Source organism: Anopheles marshallii, chromosome 2 (genome assembly GCF_943734725.1).
Source record: "Anopheles marshallii chromosome 2, idAnoMarsDA_429_01, whole genome shotgun sequence".
NCBI classification, from domain to species: Eukaryota; Metazoa; Arthropoda; class Insecta; order Diptera; family Culicidae; genus Anopheles; species Anopheles marshallii.
The window spans coordinates 5,634,781-5,659,912 of NC_071326.1; the positions used below are offsets into that span (position 1 = coordinate 5,634,781).

The 25,132-nt window shown below is 43.8% G+C and overlaps 1 protein-coding gene across 1 annotated transcript in view; it reads left to right on the top strand.

The window, feature by feature from the left end:
* The first annotated feature begins 1,579 nt into the window (after nt 1-1,579).
* LOC128706909 (semaphorin-5A) overlaps nt 1,580-25,132 on the top strand; it is a 104,748-nt gene continuing 81,195 nt past the window's right edge. Inside the window, exon 1 of the mRNA XM_053801852.1 lies at nt 1,580-1,653. Coding sequence (XP_053657827.1) covers nt 1,580-1,653 — 74 coding nt within the window. The remainder of the gene's footprint in view (nt 1,654-25,132) is intronic.

Consider the following 25,132-nt stretch of genomic DNA (forward strand, 5'->3'; position numbering starts at 1 on the left):
TTTTTTTCCCTCCTACCACCCGGTCACAATTGTGGCGAAAGTTACGCTAATAGAATATCGATACAGTTGATTATTTTTTCCGCGAGAACTCGGCGGTCTGTGTTTGCGGGGTTGATGGCTTTAGCTTCATGCGCTAAAGTGAGTGAAATTTTATGGCCAATCTGAGTTGTTAGCGGGTGGTACAATATTATTCTCATAATGTTGCCACGCGTGATCTAGTGGACGTTAATTTTGAATAGCCAATAAACTGTTAGAAAATCATTCTAGAAAATTGATGTACTAAGGGGTATTTCTTATAGGGTATTTAGGCAGTGAGCAAGACGTATTGCTCTAATAAATGTATTAGGGGAACCGCGTTTAGGTAGTTCACAAAACATTTGCATCACTATCGTAGAGATATCCTTAAATTGCTATGTCGACATTAAGTCGACATAAGCATTTCAAACACGGAAATAGCAAAGCATTCGTCACAGTAAGCGGGTTGAGGTTGAAATCATGAAGCATTCATTACATTTCCTCCATATAGAGGATTTAGAAATAGACTTTTTCTTCTAAAAAGACACAAATACAGAAGAGTAGAAATGAATATCAATTATATAGCTCTTAGCAGAGAGCAAATTGCTTGACGTTTTGTTTATTTATCCACTCAACCGCACCATATCCATCTAATGTATGCTTTTGTTCGGTTTTATTTTCAGCACAACCCATAAAAAACCCACTAACTTTCTCGAGCAATAAATAGATTGCCCCATCGGTTGCTTCACTAATCAACAGCGGTGTTTCGAGTGACCAGCGAGAGGTGAAACGCTATGTGGACGTTATGTTTCTACGTCATCCTGCATTCATCGGAAGTAACTGCAAGAAACGTGAATAGAATTTGTATTTTTGAAACGCATCGGCAAAGAAGTAGCTGATCACCGGTGCAGTATGCGGTCCCAGTAAGATATGTTCTTTGAGAAGTGAATGGTTTGTGGTGCAATTTGCTGAAACCAACGCTCGGAGGACCTTTCGCCGATGTCCAGCTACAGTTGAATGTGATTCCGCGATTCCGTTGCATTCGTGCGCTAGTGTGGGTGTTTATGGTATAGTCTAATGCTGATAGTGTGCCGGTAGTGTGCCGATAACTATGCTGTGCGGTTAGTGAAATATGGCAGTAAATTATAAATTATCCATAAATAGTGGTATAATGAAGCAATAATACAGCGGTGCTGTAAGCGGTTAGCCACCAAAACCGGGTGTGCTGTGCATGTGCAAGATTGTTGAAAAGCTCGAAACGTGGTAAACGTGCTGCCGTACGAAAGGTTTTACTTTCGACAACAACGGCATACCGACGTTCTGGCAAGAATAGAAAATAAGGGTGAGAAGCAACACCGTGCCGTGCCGTGGTGGTGGTGGAGGTAAATTGGAAATTATTGCTTCGCGTTAGGAGTCGACTCCTCCACCGACGGCCGAACTTCTGGCGAGCCTGTGTGGATGCTCGACCGTCCGGCAGCTCAAAACCACCAGGCGATTCGAACCACCGTCCAAGTAAGGTATAGCTTTCCGGTGGGATTAATTTTCTTCTCGCTCTCGGGTTGCGATGAGTGCCGGTGCCCCGTGCCGGACGTGGTTCGGCCCAGCAGCAAAGACACCTCGGACCACCTTCGTCAGCAGGTAAGTGCGACCCGAGATTGGAAGATACGAGACGCGGGAAACGCACGTTGCGATGTTGCGTTTTATCGATCGACGACCCTGTCGATGGCCCGGCAATCGATAGGCACCGATCGATAGTTAGCGTGATAGTTTATAGTTTATGCGCACAGATCCCGGTCCCGTGGATAGTGTGGTGCCGGCCGAAGCGTCGTAAAATTACGCGGATAAATTTTCGCTGTTTGGCAGCAGAATCTGGATGATGGGGGATGATATCCGTACGGTGGAAGATTTCTGCCGGTACGATACGGTCCGCGTTGATTCGATTCCGGGGCAAAGATATGCGTATTACCATCTGGTTTTGTATTTTATCGCTGCTACGCTTTATCGTAACGACACAATCTAAGGGAAGGAAAAATGTGTACTTTGCGCTTGTGTTTTGCGGTGGTTTGGTCGGTGGCCAATGTACCGAAATCGTGGCAGGAATCGATTTACCAACTATTGAAGGTGATCGATTGGATGGCTGGCTAAAAAGTGTGTTTATTGAATAACACCATGGTTCTGAACAAGTTGAAGTTGTAATAGTTCGAATGTAGTCATTTGTTTCCCAACGAGATCGCAATAAGTTACTAATGCACACTCATAATTGTAGGTTGGGGTTTACGTTCGCTTCGGTACACTGTTACACCCCTAAATTGATAAGGTACAAGCGTGAAGTCTAAAAATTTTTTAAGAGAACTTTCACAAGCTCATGCATTACCGGCGCTCAACACTGTTAACAAGGCGTAACGAACGAGTCAAAGGCAACATTTTATCAATTTTTTCGTCGCTAATTCCATTTAAACAACTGCTAAGTAGCTTTTAATTATACACAAAGATCAAACATCAGTGTGAGGACCGGGTGACCGTTAGTGACAGTATGTTTGGTTGTTTTTTTTTCTTCTTTCTGCTCCATTATTTTCTCCCGTACCTTGCCCAATCCAATCCTGCAGGAAAAAAGTGTGTCATTTGTCGATCATTCGCTTAGCCAAACATTTTTTCCCTGGCCGAGCTGGGTCGTGCTTTCGTTTGCCGACTTTTGACCGACTTTCCATCGTGGAGTTGATCAAACAGCCAACATGTCCCGCTATGGTGCCGGGGCTGGTGTGTGTGGGCACACTAATGCACACTCGATTAAAACTAATGGCTGATAATTCGAAAATAATGATAATCCCAGCACCGGCCACCGGTCTTTGATTGCGGCAATGCGGGGAGTTTTGGGTTGGATTTTTGTCTTTGGGCAGACCACTTACCTTGTTAACTAAACGATGTCGAAGCAATTGGATGTCGTTGTTTGATTTTTCGTTTCGGTTTTTTTTTGTTATATCCCAAAGCCTCCGAGGGGTTCTTCCTGCGATGTTCACGGTCAGTGTTGATCGTTAGGGGTTTTTTTGGGTTACAGGGCTCGTACCATTCGTAGATCAATAATTAATCAAGATTCAAGCAATTGAATGACGCGCTTCATTGGAAGGGCCGTCACACACACAATCTTCGATCGGTCTCGTCTTCTGTCACACCGGCCGTTCTTTTGGTGCGCTGCTTGGCCGGAGGTCTACCTTGATTCTGCTACCGAATGATGCTTGTCACATTCGACTACACACACGTTCGGTTGGTTCGTATCTTTATCGAGCGGCTTATTTCCAAACGACGGACGCTCACTTCCATTCTGCTGGGCACAATCGAACGGTTCCCATTCGCTCGAAGAACGGCGCGAGTAGAAAGACTTCCCGACCTGGGACCAACAACCAATCCCCCCGGTGTACCTCCCTACCGGCGTGTCGGAGAAAACGTCTTCACTGTCGCCACACGGTTCAATCATGTGGCTGGGCTTCGGGGTTGTCGTCGTGGTTTGTGGCTGTCATAAAACAGCAGAAGACGTCACCCTGACGCTGGCTGGTTTGTTGACCTTTTATACGAGCCTCCCGGCGCGGCTTGCTGCACGGTACACCTACGGAGCTGTGGCTCTTATTTGCGTACGTGCCACCCCCCAACCGACCTACAGGGTGGCCTCCGATAAGCCGAAGTACCTACGCGCAGGAGGGAGAGTGTGTGTAAGCTTCAACCATATATCGGTCCACCATTAGTTTCTTAGCCCTGAAAGTTCTTCATTTTTTTTTTCTGTACGGCTTAACGGCGTTGTGATGCAACATGGGATGGCGTATATTGTTCTTCAAAGTGCATCCTATCCTGCCATGACTGATCGGGCTGCTTGATGGGGACGATGTCTTCGCACTTGGAAGCTGGCTAGTCAGTGGGCGTAGGAGATCCCAGCAACGCAGCAAGCATGGAGCTGTGGAGATGGAGTTGGACGACCGTGTGGGTGTTTTGCCTCACCAGTGTGGCTTCTGTGCGAGTCTACGAGCGCTGTCAGCCGCGCTGTGGGGGATATTTTTGCGTGAAATACGAGATTATTAAGTAAAGGTGCAGTCTCCCTTTTTTCTCTCGGTGGAGTGCGCGTGTACCACTGATTAGATCCGTTCTGATTGATGATATTGGTCAGCTTACAGTAATATCTTCTAGATGCTGGTAGTTGGAACAGCTCCCGGTGATCGTTTGAAATAGCTTCCAGAGGAAATGTTGCGCTAAAGCGTGGGATGACTTACAATGCAGCAACACTATTGTAACACTTGTTATGGATGGTTTGTTGCGAGAGTCTAGTTCTAGTTGTCAATAAAACCTTGAGCAGCCACCAACTCCTTCAACAAAGGCTTCATTGTGCTTTCCAAAAAGTCCTCTCCAAAGGTCATTGCGTACATTAGCTAACGAGTACAGATTATCTGGATAGATTTTAGGTAATCAATTATAGAGCAGATTATCGTGCTTTCAGACAGTGAATCGATTGGATTGTTTCAAATGTAAGCTTTCACCGAAATAATGCGCTCGATCGGTAATTGGTCCAACCCTCGAATGGTTGTTCGGCTTCACTCCGCCACGGCCATATGTTGGCGACCGGAAAGCATCCGGGTATTGATCGGATTTCGTCGAGACATTAGAGACGCCTTTCGGATATGGCTCTTCGAGCCCGCTGATCTTCAACTCTCGGTAGGTAGACGGCCTGGCTTCGCGGTGCTTAAGGTCTTCCGTCGTAACTACGTACCACCGGAACGGAGTGTTACGAATTCGAACGCACGATACGCTGTGCAGGATCGCCGGGACTGAGCGAGGGCCGTATTAATCAACTTTACACCCCGACCTATCCGGCGGACGGTTTTACCGCAGTTTGGTGTGTTGCTGGTGTCAAAATATTTTAATACCCTCCGGCACATTTCCATCGTGCAGCGAGCTGTGAATAGATCACACCGCGGGAGGTGTTGCAGCATTAGAGCAGCGCACTTCCTTGGCGGTGGCTTTCGTTCAGATCTTCGGTGGTGAACAGGCAAGTTCTCATGCGTGTGGATGAAGTTGGAGTGTGGAGTTGGAAATAGATGTAGCATGTTTTATAGGATGCATTATTCTGTAATTTACCATGTATAACATAAGCACCACGAACCAACCATTCTGATGTCCGGTGCTCGCTTATACTCGGTGATGCTTGAACATCTTACTCGGACCGTCCTCATCAGATTGCCCTTCATAATCGCACTGGCGCAATCTTTTTCTGAATGCTTTAATTAGTGCTTTTTCAGACCTTTTTTCGTGTGTATGTTTCTAGCGCGTGTTTATGCTTTGTCTACATTTTGTGGCAAGGTGACTTTCTCTCCTCGGGCGCGTTTTGGTTTCCCCCGCTGCTCGCACCGTTTGCATTGTAATGTAAGATTTTCCTTCGAGTTTTTCCTTCGCTTATCTTATCGCTTTCTTTGTGTGCTGATGGGGGTATGCTTCTCATCCCGGGTGTTTCTTTGGCTGTGGGCCCTTTCCATGTAAGTAACGGCAAACATCCCCGAGACGATCGTGGAAGGGGTTTCGCTCAGCCGTCATCTGCATGAATGTTTAAAAGTTTGATCTGCTTTTTACATCTCGGTCGATCGAGAGATGAAGCAATATTTCATTATTCAGCCACTTTCCACCTATCCCGGTGTGGTTTTTCTGCCGTTGTCTTGGACGAGTGTGATTGTTCCTTGGCGATAGGTGAATACATTTTTTTTCGGTTTTCATTTGTTGTTGGAACCTTTGCTTTGCGTTGTGGGTTTTGTTAGTTTTTAGGCAATCATTATTGTGTTTTTTTTCCTTAGACCCTTAGATTAGGAGCCGATTTTTGAGAGACCAGAAATGAAAAGCACAGATTTATCATCTTTATCGCACGAACACACTGCGGGAGTTTTGGAATCATAAAGGGTGATTAGTTCGGAGATTAGTGGAAATGGAAAAAAATGATGATGTCAGTTATTGAGAAAACACTATTTGTTGGCAGGGTTTCTTATCATAAAACAAACGAAAACAAATGGTAAAACAGTCCATCATCGACGGTGCAGGTTAATTAAAAAATTGTCCCATTACAAGCTTACGCCATCTCGTCTCAACATATGGTCGCATTGTGCGCATTGCTGCACTTAAAATAATTGATAAGTTCATTTTCTCTTTATCTTATCAAACGTTGCTACATATTTCTTTTAAAACATACCTTGTACCGTGACCACGCATACGCTGCCCGGACACGTTACATCTGCATAGCGCGACGGGCCAGCAATGTGAAGAATGTGTAAACATGGCATCAGATAATTGTTGATGAATTTGATTGATATTGGTTCCCTTGCGCGGAATAAACTGCAACCCAACGCCACTTTGTTTCGGGACAGTGATGCATTCGTACGTCTTCCCCACGCGCGGGCACAAACGATGCATAATTAAACCTGAAACCATGTACATATCTTCATCGGCGTGGTAATTATAAGTTATGCAGATATGTTTAGCCATGTGTGGAGTTTGTTTTTCCTTTTCTTTTTTTTGGGTTTGTAATTCGCTGTGATGTGTTTCCGGCCCATTGAAGATTCTACACGGGGAGTGACTAATTTATTGACCCTTAAGGAACGCAGCAAGAAATTTCAATTGCTTATCGGTGGTACGCATCGAATCCGGCAGCAGTACCTGAAGGAACAGTTACCACACCGACCGCAACGATCGAAGGTGCCGTTTGACGTTCATTTACAGCGTGCCGCAACGCTTATGCGAACTCATTAAGAAAGGGTCGGATCGGACGATGGCATCGATTAATCATGCAACTAACTACCTGCAGCTCTGGGGGTTGAAGTTGCTCCGAATGATCTTTAAGCTGTCGTTGGTGTACGTTGCCTTAGAACAGGTGCGTCTCATTTCGTTCCAGTGAGTGTTCTGTTCGTCTTTCGGAATTCTCGGATGGTTTCGCCAATGACGGTCAAGCGTTGGTCCGTTCCTGGTACCGAGTGCACATGAGCATACTTGATGAGGTTAGGTTTTTTGTTGCTGTTGTTGGAGAGGCTTTAGACATGGCAAGTGCAGTGCGCGATGTTCACAAGTTGGGTGCAACGTCTAGTGGCTAGGTCAGCATTATTGTTAGCACCAACACGCCACAAAAACGAGCTGGCTTGCGTTTGCTTTACCACGTTCCGTCACAAGATTAGCGGGAAGGGAAATGGTTGACACTTTTCCAACAACGGCAATGACGTGCGGTCCCGTGCAGCGTGTGCATAATGCAGCTCAGCGCGCGAATGTGCGAATGTCCCGTTTTAATTCCAAGAACTTTGAAATTGCTTTGCCTTAGAAGTTGTGTTTTCACTGGAACTGATACTATCTCAAGGGTTTCATTAATAAAACTGTGCAAGAATGAAGGATGTTTCTTGGTTGTATTATTTCTCGATTGTTGCTTTCCGTACAGCGGAGTTTGAGGTTATGAAAAGAAAGAATAGTTGGTGGCGACCACTTCTGTCAATAGTAAATCATAAACGCTTACGGAAAAGTTTATCAAACTATGAAACACTCACTTGCTTCTGCGAAAGCTAATCCTTTGAAGGGTTTCAATGTCCACACGATGCATTGTTTTATTTGCCTCGTTGTCTGTTCGAAGGGCCACCTTATGGCCTTGGTGCGTGCTCACCCTTTCGAGGGTTAATCCAGCGTCTCCTCGTTAACTCGGTAGCACCGATCGATGGGATTATGTCGGCGGCGTAACCCTTTTTACAATCGACCAAGTAAGGGTCGGGTTAAATATTTAAACTGTCCCGACGTGTTCGGGTTCGGTGCGGGATCGCGGGTTGGGAAAGTCCATCAACTAACCTGCCTGCCAGCTTCTCATCGCTGACGTTGAGACGCTAAGAAGGCGGCATGAAATATGAACTACCGTTTGAGTGTACGGTGCTTAGACAGCTTCTGTCTGCACCGGGATTAACCTGCCCCCTAAAGTTCGGGGCCTCAAGAGGATGGACTGATGGAAAAGGTAATCAACATGGGTTTGCTACGGACGTGGACTTGAATTTCTCCTGTCGAATTTGTTTGATGTGTGTTCAAGTTTCCGCGAACCGGATGGAGGGGGGGGGGGGGAGGAGGGGGGAAGGGGGTTGTCGAAACAATAGGTACCATCATATAATGAAACTATTACAGGTATATTGAGATTGGCAAAACAAACGGTGTGAGTGTTGATTGGCGTACCCGGTTATCAACAACGCAGCGAGGTTATCTATTGATCGTAAATAGTAAGAAAGCTGTCGTAGTTGAAACTATTTGCACAAATGTTTTCACTTGAAGCTTGTGCTAAAATAGAAAACGTAGCAAACACCCACAAGCACATGGTTGATATGTTATCAACAATTTGCCGGTGTGCTGGCGAGTCCTTCCGTCCTTCATTAAATGGTAAATACCCTTTTAATGTAAAAACCGATTTCGAACGGAGTAGACAAATTGGCGCTGGCAAAAATACCCCTCGCTTTAGATATAAGTGTTCCACGCAATTTTCAATCGGGTTCCAACCGCTTATCGCGCGCCTTTTATTGCGCCGGTGTGCGTCCGTGTGCCTGATGGTCGGCCGTTTCATCGTTCGTCATCATCAGCGATCGAGTTTTTATCTTCTCCGTTACTGATAAGCCCGTGTGTCGTGCACCACAACGAAAAGAAACCCACGACTTCATGTTCGTGAAACGCACTTCAAGATAAGATCAACATTTACCTTTTTGGCGGGTCGGATGGAGAGCCGACAAAAAAAAAACCCCGGCAACCTGTACGTTTCAGAGTAGGCCTGAGGTTGGCTGTGTTGCTTTTCCTCTCGTTATGCTGGGGTGTGTTTTGTTGCTGTGCCAGAAACAGAAACCCACTCATGTTTTTCGTTGTCGCTTGACAGTTTTGGGGTAAGGTTTGCGTGCCGTGCGTTGTTTGTCGGCAAGCTCGTCTGTTTGTCTGATCTGGCGGCATACACTTTTCTATCGACCAGCCTAAATCTCTTTTTGGAGCTGGTGGATGTGTAACAAACACTACAAAATCAAAACAATATGTGTCCGGTTATAGTAGATGAAAGATGAAAAGAGAAATTTTGGGTCAGAATGGAGGTAAGTCTCTGTCACAGAATCAGATGTGAGTTGATGCAGATGTCATCCAGAAGTGGAAGATACATCTTATTAGTTTGTAGTTTTATGTTTTACTATTTTATTTGTCTTATTTTTTATGTACCAAAGCACAACTACTCAGCAACGGATGCAGTGGCGGTGATAAGGCTTCATGCATTAAAAAGACATCCTCCGACGAAGTTCTCCAATTTCAAAGCGTGGAATTCCTTACTTTAAAAGGCTGCTTCCTTTCGCAGGTAACCCCAGTCATAGCGGATGTAGTGTAAAAAAAGGCGAAGCGTATCAAATTCTACCAGTGCATTTTTTCGGTGCCTTGAGTAACATTAACATGAATGCTTAAACAAACCCTTTTGCTGTACGTGAAGTCTTGTTTACAAAGAGCATTAAATAATATGATGTCTTACATACGAACAGGCACGATTCGTTTTACAGCAACCTTCAAACTTCTTCTGCAAGTGGACATTAGAGGCCCACTAGCACCTGCCCGCGTCCACTCATTCATCGAGCATAGTTTGGAGTGGCTTTAATCCGATGCAATTTTTCCGTCAGCTTCAATTTTCGCTGCATCTCGATTAGATGCAGCTATTTGGTATTGGTGGCGGTGGTTATGATGGTGTCGGGAGCTTGATCTACTGGACCCCAGGTCGACGATCGCGGTCGGCGGTGACTTCATCGGATGGATCGACCGTTACACGCCATGCCGTGCACGATCATCCGGTGCGGAATTTGTGTCAAGCCCTTCAAGCGGGAAAATCTCACCCATGGTTTTGCATGAATGAAGCCACATACAAAACCCTCACACCGACTCCACGCTGCCACGAGTGAGTCCGTGTGTACGGCGGTTTCTGATTGCCAGGCTTGAGACAAGCGTATCATTGGAGCGTTTGCTTGCCACAGTTTGCGGTGAAGCCTTCGAGTGCTTTTCAAACAAATCTGACTGGTTGTGATGGGTGGGGGCTGGGGAGTTCTAGAGCAGTGCAGAGCACTCTGTGCTAGATCCGTGTGAAAAACCGTGATCGACGGGATGGCGATGGCATTTCGCACGTAAGGGGGAGCTATGTGCTCGCAGCAATCGGCTTAATGACTCCAATTAGCTAAGCAAACCACATAATTGTCGCATTGGTATTGCAATGATGCACCAAAGTGGTATTAAGTAATCGTATGAACTGGTCAGGGTTATTTCATGGTTATTCAAAGAGGTTGTTTTGAAAGGGAATTTTAGACAACTTTTGGTATTCGAAATAGAACTGTTGGATTAAAATCGAGAATTCACAAATCTATCACATGACCGTTGCTGTTGCTACGATTGAAGAACCTTCTGTTTGTAAGATTTGTTTAATGTTGAAGATCTTTAAATGAGTGGAATAACACAAATATAATTACTTTTATCTGTTATGTGGTATGATAATACAACTGCCCGATGTAACTACATCCGGCCCAATCATGGACTCTTGTTTGCTGTACCAGGCAGAAAGTGTCACTTTGCTGAGACTGGCTGTGTCTTTGCCTTGCGCAGCGCTATCTGTTATGACACCGGCAAAGGAAACGGCTCATTTGACAAATGAGTGCCCGAGCGATTTGCTGCGGTAAAAACAAAACCGGTGCACCCCCGGTGCAACAGCTGTGGTGGTGAAAGTGCAGCACCAGAGAATGCAGCGCAGCAACAGTGTAGCATATGCGCCGAGACCAACGGACGGGCTCACAGTCGTTTGCACTGTTTTGCTTGGCCTGGCTGGCTGGTTGGCTGGCTGAAAACAAAATCAAATATTGACCGGAAGAAGATCGGTGGAATGGAAGAAAGCACCTCTTCTAGCAGGGGGTGCAGTGCAATGGAAAGAGCAACGAGATGACAAATTAGTTGAATAATATGCAAATGAGTGCCGCCGTACTTCGATGACGCGTGGATTAAATCCTCGTATAAAGGGGTAGCGTTACGAGTTACGAGACGGTTACTTCATCACGTTCATCACTCCGAGAGGTTGTCGGTGGTGGTGGCTCCGAACGGCGCCATCGTAGACGCCAGTGCAGCTGGGCAGAAGAGTTCCAAGTTTTTCTTGGACAACGCCGTGGAATGTTTGCGTGTTGATTGCAGAGTGTCGTGCGTTTGTCGCCCGATGGGACAAGGAAGTTCGAGGACTCAATCGAATGACCTTCAACTTGTAATCCCACAATCAGTGGGCATCTGCGGACAAAATGAGCTCCATCATTAACTTTACGCTGGGTGTAGAGAAAATCTGCTCCCGAGCATCTGTTTGTCGAAGAATGTTGTGTGCAAGGTGCAGACATCACAGGCATCTGGGAGTGGGACATTAAATAGTTTTCATTCCTTCCGTTACACATCATAGAACCTTGGGCTGTAATGTAGGATCCGTAACTCGTTTTTATCGTGTCCGTACGCTTGTTCTCGGCTTTTACTAGTGTCGTCGTTATGATCGGCCATACGATCATAGTTAACTGGTGTCGTTGTTCGGCAATGCTGTCGTGACGAGGCACCTTCACGATATTCCGATGCTCTTAAAGGAGACTGCGTGTAATTGCAGTACAACTCGTTTAAACTGTAGCGCCCACAATTTATCATGGCGGTTGATGGTTTCTGGTTTTTGTCCGAGGATTTCCAGCAGCAAAAAGCAGTTGCTTGCTAGGGTTAATAAGAATGCAGTGTGTATATAATGAAAATATTTCTATAAAGTTGCAATATTTGTCTTTTGTTTTTGATAAATTCCATGTACAAAGTACTTCATCATGATCTTGCTATTGTGATGTTTTTTAGCTCTGCTTGATTCCTGCACTGTCAGCAATTTTTTGCCATTTGAATCTCTGCCTAGGGTCTTAAGAAGTATTGTATACACAAAATTACATACACGCATCTGTCTTGTTAAAATCGTAAGAATTTATTAACAACACGAACCGCGTAAAATTGCACGGACGGCAACACGATCGGTCGATTGATTGACAAGAAGACAAGTGCAGTCGTTCGGCAAAGCTTGAGTCCTTTATCGTGCAAGCTAAGGAGGCAACTTCAATCGTACCATCAACATGTTTAAAACAGTGATTTCTATCTTGACATGCTAATGTTCTAATGTGTTGGATCGGTTTTTTTTCTCCTCCGCTGGCCATTTGGGTGCCTCAAACCGTTGGAGAATGGAATTTGATCCTCTTATTTCTTGATTGTTGCAGCTTATTGAAGGTGTGCGTGACGTTTGCTGCTATTGCGCACTACCGTACAAAGCACGAGATTGGGAAACATCATAAAACAGTAAATGCAGTCCGGTGAAAGGCAAATGATCGTTATTTGTCGGTCATTTTGCAACGGTGGTAAGGGTCGTTTTCGGCCGTCTGGAGGTGAGTTCTTTGAGGCTTTGAGTTGAAAAATAAGAAAAGAATAGTGCATCTTAAAGATTGAGAGTGACGGTATAGCATTATCATACCAGCAGGAGTTGAGCATGATGGTTTCAGAGCACGAAGGTAGAGTTAGACATGCATTTAAAGGATCGATTGCGTGTTGTGTGAACAGATAGTACAAGTTTTGTTAAAACTGTAAGACTCTTTGATATTTTATTCCAATAAAATTACCACACTATCGGATTTCTTCCTTCCATTCGGTCTAGAAGTGTAGCACATTAAAATTCGTTCACTAACGATTTTAGAACATCATCGAGTCGAAAAGCTGGTGCAAACATTTTGCTCTGTTGGCTCTTTGCAATGGTCCACGAGAAGACAGAAATCATAATTATTATTGCCTCCTTCTGGTACGTTCACTCGCGTTTGGTAAGCCCGCGAAAGAAAAGGAATACGCCCCGGAAGAATCAACCAAGAAGTCTTTCGTATGCTGCGATCATTCTTAACGTCGTGGAGCGAATTGCTCCTTGCGCAAGGGTATTATTTTTCCTTCACACACAGTCAGTTTGTCTGTTCATCTTTCTTTTCCAAGCGGTTTTTTTTTTGCTGAATCGAACCATTCGCAACACACCAGTTACGCAGCTTCGTTCTACGTCTTCCTTAGGTTTGGGATTTATGAAGTCAAAGCCAACGGAGAAAAAAAAGAAACGTTTCGCCTGATTTTTGGCTCGCCTATAGGGGCAAATAGTGTTTCGGGAAGGTAGCCACCAGATTTTGGTTGGAACGTTCCCAGCGAATAGAAACGCGGAACACATATCGAAAGTTGTGTGTCGATGGCAAGGTCGACGGTGCGCGAGTTCAAGGCAAGCGAACCATCTTATCATGCCCCCATAGGTTTGTGTGGCGTTTCGCACCAGGCGCGTTATGTTTGGTTAGATTGGTGGTTTGTGTGTTTTCTGTTTTGCAGTGTGCGTTGCTTCGTCTGCTGATTGTTTCCAGATGATTGTGAAATGGGCTGCATTGAGGCGTAGAATATGGCGTGTTATTTTCTTGATGTTGGTGCTGTGTAAGACTCCTAGTTTTGAATTTTTGATTTCGTTTAAATTTTCAAGATCAACCGATTATTTAAAGTTTAATTAATCTTTCATTTAAAGATGTCACGATAATAAACTTTAATCCAAACTGTTTGACATATACAAAAACGAACGAAGACAATGCACAAATCATACGTCAAACTTTCGAATTGTACTGACGGATCTGAATATTTTCTGTAATGCACAGTAAATAATCCCCTGACCAAAAACGATTTTCGCACACTCATCGGTTGTTGCGGTTGCGGATTAATAAAGACATCTCCATAAATGTACGCCGCTTGTGCCCTGTTCGAGACATGTCCGTTGAATTGATGTGCGCAAAAACCTCGTTTGATAGAGTTGTTGTAAAGCTGCTGCTGCCGAAAATCATGCTCCCTTCATATGTATGGCGTTGTTATTTACATTGTTTGGCCCGCATGTACGCTGGACGTTTCGCACTCTTTCCTGCTAGCTGTTTAAAGAGACGGCGAGGGCAACAACGACCTCTTAACAAGCGCTTCAATAATAAAGCAGAACAGAACTTCGAATGGAAAATGTGCCGGTAGTTGCTGGGGTGGAAGGATGTTTTCCGGAACAATGCGATCAACTGGTTCGGATATTGGAACACCCATTCCTTTTGGCTGCACTTATTTATATGGCAGGGTGAAATATCAGCGTGAACTCATCGTGCCCGTCGCCGTTCGCAGGTGATAAATTACGATGACTCCGGAAATTTTGGGAGTCTTTCGGTTCGGAGGAGCGCATGCACCCCGTGATCCGTGGGAGGATATTTGTGCGAATTTTTATGCTATCGGCGTCGGTGTGAAGTTTTGTGACAATGTAAAGCGAACGTTGCGAGCGAAACGGGTTGGTGAAGATGGAGTACTTTGCCAAAGAAAAACTTCTTTGTTTATTATTACTTCTTTAAGCTAAAGGGCGTGGGATGCGGGATGAGTACGGGGGAAGCTTTGTGTGGGAATTATAATCAACGCACACAGCGCGATTCGGGAAAGGATGCATACACAAATGCATTGGGCTTAAAGCTATTGTGCATTGGTGCACACGATCTCGATGGCGACGTTCTTGTTCTTGATTGGCGCGAACATGACTTTTTGATTTTCGTTTTTGAAATGCATTTAATCCTCAATCGGGAAGTTTACTTCTTTTCCACCGTGATTTTTCTGTGACTCTTTTTCTCATATTGCTTTCATTTAACAAAACCTACTGCACCATAACCATAAAAATGCGACGATTCTTTCCGAAAAGAAAAACATCAGAACGGAAGATTTATGCGCTCCTTCCTGGCTCGTTATGTTCGTTTCGTTCGCGTTTGCTACCTTGAACGTATGGCGGTGTGAAGTATCGTGTTCATTAATTAATTCCCGATTCAAGCATGATTTTAATTTTATTTGAGCTTGTTGTATTCTTTTTTCAACTGCTGCTCCCTTTCAGGAAGTTAGCGATCATAGGGGTTAGTTTATGCCATAGAACTCGTTTCTCTTTGTTGTTAGACATTGTTCAATAGGCGTTTGAAAGAATAGCGAGTTTTACGATTTTCGCTAGTTCTGTTTGTGTGTTTTGCTTCTTTAAAAGCCTCTCTTGTCAGACAGGCGGACACAACATTCACTAAAGCTCATCACCGTACCGGTAGCCCGGCATTGGAAGTTGTTTTAGCTTTGCAAATGTCTATAAAGCTATAAAAAATGTCGAAACGAATCCCGGAACTGTGCACACGACTAGACTCGGTACTGATGAGGTCATGCGGGATTAATAAATTGTCGATCGAGAATGAGAGGTTACGGGGGGTCATGCTCATGCTTAAAACGCTAGAATGGGATATAAGTAAGGGTTGCCAACATGCTAAATTTGATATTTTACCAGTTGACCGCAGACCGTGCGATAATGTTATGTTTTTAAGCAGCAAAAATGGTTGTTTATTTATGTATATAACACTTTTCTTTGTTATCAGAATGCAGTCATTGTTGTTCGTTCATCGCCACAACGTAGGCTTGTTGATGGTGGTCGTTTGATGAGTTTTTGCGATAAACTGTTAAACTGTTGGGGCATGTTTTTTTTTCTGGTTGCTCATCGTGTCATGCGTCATCGTCACACTTGCAATCACGGGTGCGACTACGTGATTCGTGGCACGATCGTGTTGTGGGTCGAAACATTGCATCGGCATCTTTTCACTGTGCAGTTGTACTTCCCGATCGTACAGCGCCCTGATTGCGCTTATCGCATGCGCTCGGATGCTTTGCTTGTTCGTGGAATGTTAAGATGAAATCATCGGTTGCAATTGCTGACTGCTGGCTGGTACCGGATTGACCCACGGTCAATAGAACAGCAGCATTGGGTGCAACAATATTTTGATCTTCCGGCCAGCTGACCCTGCCAGCTGATCGATACTGTTGGTGTGAAATGCGTGTTTCTTTGTGAAGTTTCGAGGATCAACTTGCGGGATCTTTTGAGATCATTTAATGTTATGATTGCTCTGAGCGTTTTTCCTTTCTCGTGAACCATAACAGTAGAAAGTCATCAAGCCGCAATAAATCAATTCGGTTGAGACATTCTCGACAACTTTTGAGGGACTTTAAGATTTGAGGAAGACTTGAATAAAATTCATGGCAATTTTGGAAAGTTGAGGATAATTTCAACTATTTCTTGTCTACCTTGGGAAAATCCAATTTGGAAATCTTTGGAGTTTTTGTTTGGAGTTTGGAGTCTGGAACACAAAAATAAAATTCTTTGGAGTTCTGATGTCTAGAATACACAAAATTTGAGGAGATTTTGCAAGGTGCGAATACGAGAGACTCTTCCGGATCGAGAAAATTTCGTTCAACCTAAAAAGAACCAAGAAAATGCTCCAACTTTGTGACTTGAACTCATAATCTCTGCATTGTACCATAACATAGCCAAGCGCTCATATAAAAAAAAACACAGAAATCTGTCTCATATCCAAAGTGTGGCAGAATCGGTTTGGTCGCTTGTGCGCTGTTAAGACTTCCAGCCAGCTTCATAACGAGTCAGCATTAATCAACCGGTCGTTGCCTTGCCATTAATCAGTGCTATCGCGGATCGTCGTGTATACGGCACGTCGATCACCTGATCCACCTGGGACATCGACCTTGAGGGTAATTTTCGGCGTCATCTTGCGATCTGGCAAGGAGGGAGGCTAAATATGTGGCGCGTACCAAACCGCCCCAACGCGTCCCCACAATACGCAAACCCGCAAACACCGGCGCGTCATTGTTTCAGGTCATTCGTTTTCCCGCGCATTCGCCCGTACGCGCATGACGTTCGCTGCTGACCGTTGGTTGACGTTCGTTTCGGTTTTTCCTTTTTTTTTGCACTTCCGTTGTCTGCTCTGGTTTTTCGCTTTTCTCGGTCGTTCGTTACGATTTGCTGATTTGTGCGTGATTGTGTTTTTTTTTTTTACTTTTGTTGGCGAACCTCTCTCGTCCCTCAATCATTTATGTTTTTATTTCGTTTGTTCGGCCTCAACGGCCGAGTGTCCGGTTTTCGCTTTTGTTGCGCTTTTTGTTTGCACTGCGCACAGTTTTCGCTCGCGAATCAATATACATGGTATGGGTTTATCATTTGTGGTAACAAAAGCAGAAACAAAATCTTGCACAACGACGTCACCGACTGGATAATAACTCGTTTTCTTTTCTTTTCAGCCATTTAACACATTCTACCATTACTGAAACAGTAATGGTTTTACTTTCTTTTTAATGTAACATTCAATTGTGTATATTTGTTTTTTTTCCATTTGTGTCATTAAATGCTTTCGTCTTACTCGTAGCTTAAAAACCTGTTCTTAAGTTTCTTAAAATATTTAATAAATAATATACAATTGATATCAAAAGACATTTTTGGAATGCTTATTAATTCATCGTTGTTTTCGTTATAAAATGAGCCGAGCTATAAAAATGTGAATCAAAATAAACCCCAATAGCAAATCGTAAATCTTCATCCTTCCTTTATAGAAATAAAGTCATAACAATTCATCATTCCATTATCATCCAGGAGCAATCGTTGAGATTTTAAGATGACGTTCGTACCCAAAACTAGATTCCAGCTCAGATGAAACTCGTTCGATAGGAAGGCTGACATAAGGTTGGATGTTTTGATTTGCATAATTGGGGCACTACCAAGCGCCTATGCGTTTCCGAATGCGTTGTTTGTGAAAAATGTATCGCATACAAATAGTGGATTGAAAAAGTTCTTCCCAAAGAAACGCCGAAGATTGATCAATCAATCAACAAGAACGTTGAACCGCTCGCTCATGACGGCATCTCAAATTGGCCTCGCTGGACCACTCGTTTTGCACTAATACTGGGATGAATGATAAAACTGTAAACGGAAGGGCTAAACAAGAAAGTTCAACAAAACATGATGGCGAGCGCATGCAATTTGGCGCTTTAATAGATTTATCATCACCCGGTCAAGACCGAATCAATTTCCTTTGATTCTTTGAAGAGATGGAAGCAAATTGATGAGTTGATAAGTTGTCTGGTTTGACATTTATAGTCGGGTTTATAGCATATGTTTTGATTTAGTATGAATAGAAAGGAATCAATGCTGCACATTGGAAAATTAATATATCGCTTTAATGCACTTGTTGTTTTCTGATTTTTTTCTGAAAATGTTTTTAATAGTATTTCAAAGCATAAAGATGAAGATGATCGCTCGTTTGTGTCAAGTTTTATTTTAATATACTTCAAATTCTGCTTCAAATAAAATGATGAGGATTGCAGGTGGATTAACTTCCATGTACCAGCATGCCCATAAATCCATTTGTACCACAAACGTTTGCTTATCACGCATGTGGGTCAGAAAGCCCACCAAAACGATCACTCACGGATCGTTGCGTAATACGCACCATCGTTTGCGCCAATTCACTTCACGGTTTGACATCTCTTGCGTAAGTTAGCTAGTTCGCTAGATAAGATTGTAGCTCCGGCTGATGCGAGTGTACGTGCGCTGTCGTAGTAAGTCATTTTCTTAAATATTTGCCCTTCGATCCGAGCGTGAGCTTATCAGCTCAGACCGTACCGACGGAGACAGTATGGCTAACAGTATGGCAGTGCTCTGATGAGATTTGGTTGAACGGATGAGAACCCGGTACTATCAACACCTTGCCTCTGCCAATTAGCTCCCTTTTACCCGCACGGCCACACTGATGGCAGGAAGTTTAAATCCTGGTCCGATTTGGGGCAGCATTGTGATCGAGGATTTTGGTTGGAACTGGTGGTTGGTCACGGCGATGATTTAGGCGCATTTAGCTTATCGCCTCATGAGCCGTTGTTTTGCTCGAGGGAAATTTGGATTTATTGTACAGGCTGCGTTTCCGTTTCGCAACGTGCGATGTGTCACCCTCTCAACTGGTTGCGAAGCATTTAATCTGTTTTGCGGGAAATAAGTTCACTTTTACTGATTATGTGCTGTATCTAAGACGGAAATATTATGTTATGTTATCGCGTGTAAGCGTTAAACCGCTTTGTTTGGCATCGGTTGTGGCCTGTGACCTACGAAACATTGAAGTTCAAGACATTTATGACAGTTTTTTTTTGCATTTATGCGGCTTCTACTTTGCTTTAAGATTAGCTTTCGTTGTGTGTTGACGATAGAGATGGACAATTGGTGGAAAAAGTACCAAATTGGTAACTCCCACATGCAGGATAATAAACATGTCTGAAAAATACGCAAATGTCAAACATAATTTCATGCTCGTTTTTGCTCATTAAACTACAATAATGTTTGGTGTAGGACACTGTGTAGGAAAAACTGGGAAGTAAAAATCTTATTACCAGCTTTCCAATTTAAACGACAGACAACGCTGTTTTGTTCTCCTCGCATGATGAGCTTGAGTAGCGTCGGTTGGCAATTTGTTTGGTTCTGTTTCTGCACACACACACACTTCTGCTAACAACGTTTCCGTCCAAGTCTCGGGGTTTGTGTAGTTGTTTTACTTCTTGTCATACCGCTTTACCTTTAATCCGCTACTGGCAGCACCACTCGACAGGCTGGCCGCGAGCGATGCAGTGACATCTAAGGAGGTGCTTTGTTGGGTTTTGCCCAACGTAGGCAATTATTCATGCAACGGTTCCGATTTTTCGCCCGCTGCTCCAAGCAAAACAACAACAAACGCGGAGGCCTTTGTCGTTTCGAAGTCGTATGCCCCGGCGTAGATGCTGGCAGGGATATGCTTTTGCAGTGATTGATGTGTGGTTGTGTAGGTAGGCTGCACACGGTATGCGATCCGTGCCAGCTTCCATTCTTTGAGTGCATTACGGAAGGGTACTCGGTGCGTCGGTGGCACCGTTTGCCGGAGATGCATTTATGCTGTGCCTTGCCTGGTTTTCTTCCTGCTGCCTTGTGGTGTGGAGTGGAAGTTGATGCAGAAGTATGCTGCAGCGATAGAGTTACTTACGGAAAATGCTTTCCAAAACGGCACACGTACCGGTGTAACCGTAACGATGGATTAGTGTTTATTGTTTGCGAAAATATGGAACGAATGGAAGCGTCAGCATTGCGTGGGCGAAAGCAAACGTACAGAAAAGGGAGGTGTACAACTCTGCAATTGAGTGCACCGGAGCTGAATGTAATTGAATTCTTAAAGTAATTATTGCGGAGTTGTTCTTTTTTACAGTTTATGTTTAAGGAAACGTTGGTAATTACCGAAAAATTACCGACGCTTCATTCACTTCACTACAGTTTTTACATGGTTTTCACATTTCAACTGAGGCATATTGAGGTAAATCTAGTATCCTCTCCTCTTTTTGGGGCTTTTGATAGCTGGAAACGAAAATTTCTGATTTACAAATTTCCAACGATCTCGATTTTGAGACAGTTTTAATCAGAATAAAAGTGATTTGGAAAATGATCCAAAAAATGCCAAGAATTTCATATCCTTAACAAACCAGATCTGACCATAAACAAAGGCCAGAAATGCTCCAAATTCGTCACTTGAACTCGAAAGCTGTGTATATTACGTAGTTATAGAGTTCATGCGACGAAGTAAGAGTCGTAGATTTCTGGATTTTGTTCAAGTTGAATTAAAATAGAGGTATTTCTGGAATCCTTTTATGTTCTGGAACTTCAGCAACCTGGTATCGACTCTGTTCGACTCCTTCTTGTCTGACACATTTATAAAACTTTCCAAATGTCATTCGAAAATCCAGCAGATGGGGAGAATTCCAAAACTGAGTCCGTTTATTGGGGATTATTTAGCTGATACTTTATGCTTCTGAGTGTATTACACATATTTTAATACAAGCAATAATTTTCTAATGCAATTTATACCCTCATTCCATCCTGCCTTCGATTGAAGGCCGTAATTTTCCTCCAGCAAAAATCAAATCCCTTTACCTCAATCGGACGAGCTGCGAAAGAATCCGACGTACGGTACTTTGGCCGTACTGATTGACGTGAATTATGGGAAAGTCAACCCACAACCCTACTAACCAATCATGATGATGATGCATTCAAACCGACGGGACGGCCATCCATCGGCATTCGGTCGAGCATCGCGCGATCGCAGTGGTTTCGATAACATTGCCCTTTCCGGCGACCGTAGCACAACACCGCACCAGTCCAACCTGCCTGGCTAGTATGGCTGCGGGCGCTTGGCTTAGATTTAACCCGCACTCGTTTGGTTCGTATTGAGAGGTGGTGGAGAAGAATACATGTATAAAAACCCCAGAAACTGCAATCGACGTCGACCGCTGTCCAATTTTGAAGACCACATCGAAACCAAAACGCAAGCAGATTTAAGCCCAGCACCGGACCGGTAAGATGTGAGGTGGGGTGTAAGGAGGATGTCAGATTATGCGGCGCTTAGCTGGGCTGCACACATCCACCCGCATTCATCTCGGCGTGGCAGCACACAGGGCACACTGCCGAGGCGCGAATGGTTCGATGCACTCGCAGCAACACTGACAGCAGTGCGTTGAGCTTCCGTGCGCAGAATCATGACACTGTTTTACGGCACTTTATGTACCGTTTTGAAGCAGCAGCAGCCACAGACAACCTTTTTACAACACGCTCGGTGTGTGTACGTGACTAAAAGGTATGTTGGTGGTGTAAGAATATAACTCAACAGTGTTTGCGATCCACTCACCACCCTATCAACACCCGGCACACTGCATGGCACAAATTTCCCGTGGGATGTTCTGATCGTATTCTCGCATGTTGAATGCAGAATTGTTCGTAAGTTCTTCGCTATCATGGCATTGTGCGCAATGCGCAGTGCGCAGTTTATCGTGCTTCCCATTGCTTGATGCTAATTCGAACAAATGTGAATTCTTTCGTGAGAACTTAACGCTGCTTACGCATTCATCTCGTTTTCCCGCTAGAGAGCTGCAATAAATAGGGATATGTTTTAAAGCGGATTTTTGTTTTGTTTTAGCCACTTACACTATTTCATTGCAAGTTTTATATTTCGTGTTTTTAAATATTTGACTTGAAGGAAAAAAATAGACAATGAATTTTGCTTAGCTTAATCTCAACGTCTACATTTACTCAACATGGGACTGGGTTTGGTCCAAAGAGCGTTAATCGCGCTCGGTTCCAATTCGACCTTAGCGTTATGTCGGAGCTTGTGTGCAATGCAAAAAATAAATAAATAAACGACAACAAACAAATAACAAACACCATAACTCGCTCAAATACACCCCAAAAAGGAAGAAGAAAACCAACGGAAAACAAATAAAAGCAAAAACACCAAACTAAACCACGTTAACAAAGTTAAGTAATGTGTCATATTTGTGCGGCATGATGTTTTTTTTTTGTCTTGTGGTTGGTGCGAGTGTTTCGCTGTGTGTACACCTTCACAACACGTTTGACGCCATGCACCGTGTGTGTGTGTGCGCGTTTTTAACCTTTTTTATTTGGTCCCAACAGCTCCAAAATTTGCATAAACGTCCACCGCGGTGGCGGTGGTTGCGTAAGTCGCGTGGAGGTTAGCGTGACCCACTGCTCTACACAAACATGGGAAGGAAGGGTTTGCCAATTTTTGGCGATTCCTGTCATCGCCAACATTCGCGAACGGTGTTAGTTTAGTGTCGCGGTTTCGCTAGCATCAATATCGCGTCCTGACGATCTCGTTCGCCCATATAAGCATCAGCACAGCACGCGCACTGCACATAATTCAGAGCCTGGAACGAACGAGTGGGAGGTGAGCTGGCGCGGGTGAAAGGAGTTGAATAAGCGGGTGAACCCGAACCCTGGAGCCTGCTCGAGGACATGTCGGAAAGATTGTCGTGTTTTTAGCTGACTGGCGTCTATTTTCCAACGGATGTTGTGGACGAAACTGTCCGTACTCTCTCCCGGTCACCCAAAGGAGCGGGAGTCGATCGAACGCGATTGAGTGCAGGATTACATACTTATTTTAATATTACCACAGCAAGTTTTCAATGTTGCTCCGACTCGGCGAAAACCGGGCAGAGTTTGGAAGTTCATTTAGAGTTACAAGGTTTTGTGGCATGTGTGTGTGTGTGTGTAGTTAGAGTACTGATGTGCGAGATGTTTTATGTGTGTAGATCGTTACCTCACCTGGACACGTTTTTTCGGGGACGGTCTGAGCGTGCGTTTGGTACAGTCGCACCAAAAACTCCAAACCAAACGTTTCATGCACCCCAGCCGGTTCCATGTAGCTGTTGTTTTCGACGGTGTTGTTGTCTCTGTTACATTACGCTACGTTACGGCTTGCCCTCGGATTTGCTATATTTGGTGACACTTGTCAACAGACGCCTGGAACGAAGCTTGATTCTTTATGTTTTTCGATTCCTTTGTTTTTTGTTTTCGGCTGTCACCGTCACGTTGGCATATATTTTTCCCTGCCCTACGGGGCTTATGCTGGCATGCATCCTGTTTGCAACAACGGCCGAACATCGAACTGTTCGGATGGAGGTGGCCTAAAGCACCACGAATCGTTTGTACGATTTGTACGGTTTCTTGTGACAAGCTTACACGTATGACTGGTCACTGTTACTTAAGACGGTTTACGTCGCAAACGGACACGGTTTGGGTTGCGTATTTCTTAACCTCGTCCGAAGGAAATGTGTTGTTGTTTGTGCCCTTGGTTTAGTGTTGGGTGTGTTGCCTCGTCCTTACGGTCGGGTGTAATTAACGGCATTGATTTGTGACCGAGGTGTCAAAGCGGTACGAAACGGTGGAGCTGAAGAAAGCTGGTGAAGTTCGCTGTTCGGATTCAAACCCAGCAATAAATGAACCGAGCGTTTCGGCTTCCGTTCTTAATTCGTGTCGAAACTCCGGCTCTTGTTTGGTTTTCTTAAACTCCGCCATAAATTACTTCATTGGAGGTATCAATTTTCGGCCTAGCTCGAATGCGAATTGTTTGGCACTAAATGCCGATCCGCAAGCGAAAAATTCTGGTGAATTCCAACCGATAAATCAAACAGCGGAACGTAACTATGGCGAAGGATAACCCAAATGTTAGTAGCCGCCGGTCGTGCAGCCCTAAACCTTCGGTAAATCCAATTTAGGTTCTTTTGTTTTATCGTTAGATTGTCCTGAGGTTTGTGGTTTTACCAACGAGAAGTTTTAGCCCAAGTTTAGTTTGCTGTTTTCTCCCCATCTAAATGGTTTAATCGGGAGGTTGCGAAGACGTTCTTTAGACGCGAAGTTATTCAGGGGCTAAGGCAGTTTGATTCTAAGGAATGCTGAAATGAGGTTTCGCAATCCTTTGTTTCGGTTTGGAGATTTCATTCTTTTAATTAACGTGCATATGGAAAATGTTTGAAACTATCATGCATTTTTTCACTGTATCTACCAGTTTTACCAATATTGAGATGTTACGTAGATTTATGAGAAGAAAAGCTGTCTTTCTGACTGATTGACTCGTATAGGTCTAAACCTTTAGTCAAATACACACGTAACTGACAACTGAATAACCTTTAATTGAGTGTAAATATAAAGGGCTGTCCATCGTGTCATAATTATTGTTAAAGAAACAGGTTCGAACCAAAATTTTTAGAATGCTGTTCTCGTTCTTCAGGAGGTAGTAATATAGAATTATAACATCTTCTTTTTCGAGCTCTCGTCTAAACATAAATCGAAATTTGCATAAATAATTTGAGCAGTTACAGACTGGCATACGTCGTGCATAATAAGGAACAGCTCCACATAAACTTTATGCAAATCATAATTATATAAGGAAGACATCATAAAAACTTTATGTAAATCATAATCATGATACATGTTCCTACTTCTGTTTTCAAATATTGTGACCATCTGGTGCACTGCATAACATCAAGTGTACAATTATCGTCATCATTAGCATAAAAAGATGCTCAAAATTTGGCATCTGGTAACAGAGATCTGCCATTTCATATTAATATTGGTCATAATAGAACTTATATTTCTTATTGCCGAAATGAAAATAAGTCGATAGATATCCACATCGATATTATCCATTTTAGTTTATTAAATGCCTTTCTCTCTTTAGGGTTTAATTCTATCGGTATACGCAAAATAATCTCTCGCGATCAAACGGATTATTTCAATAGATATGATAATAGCTATAAAAGGTGTATAGACATCAGTTTTAGCAATTAAAAA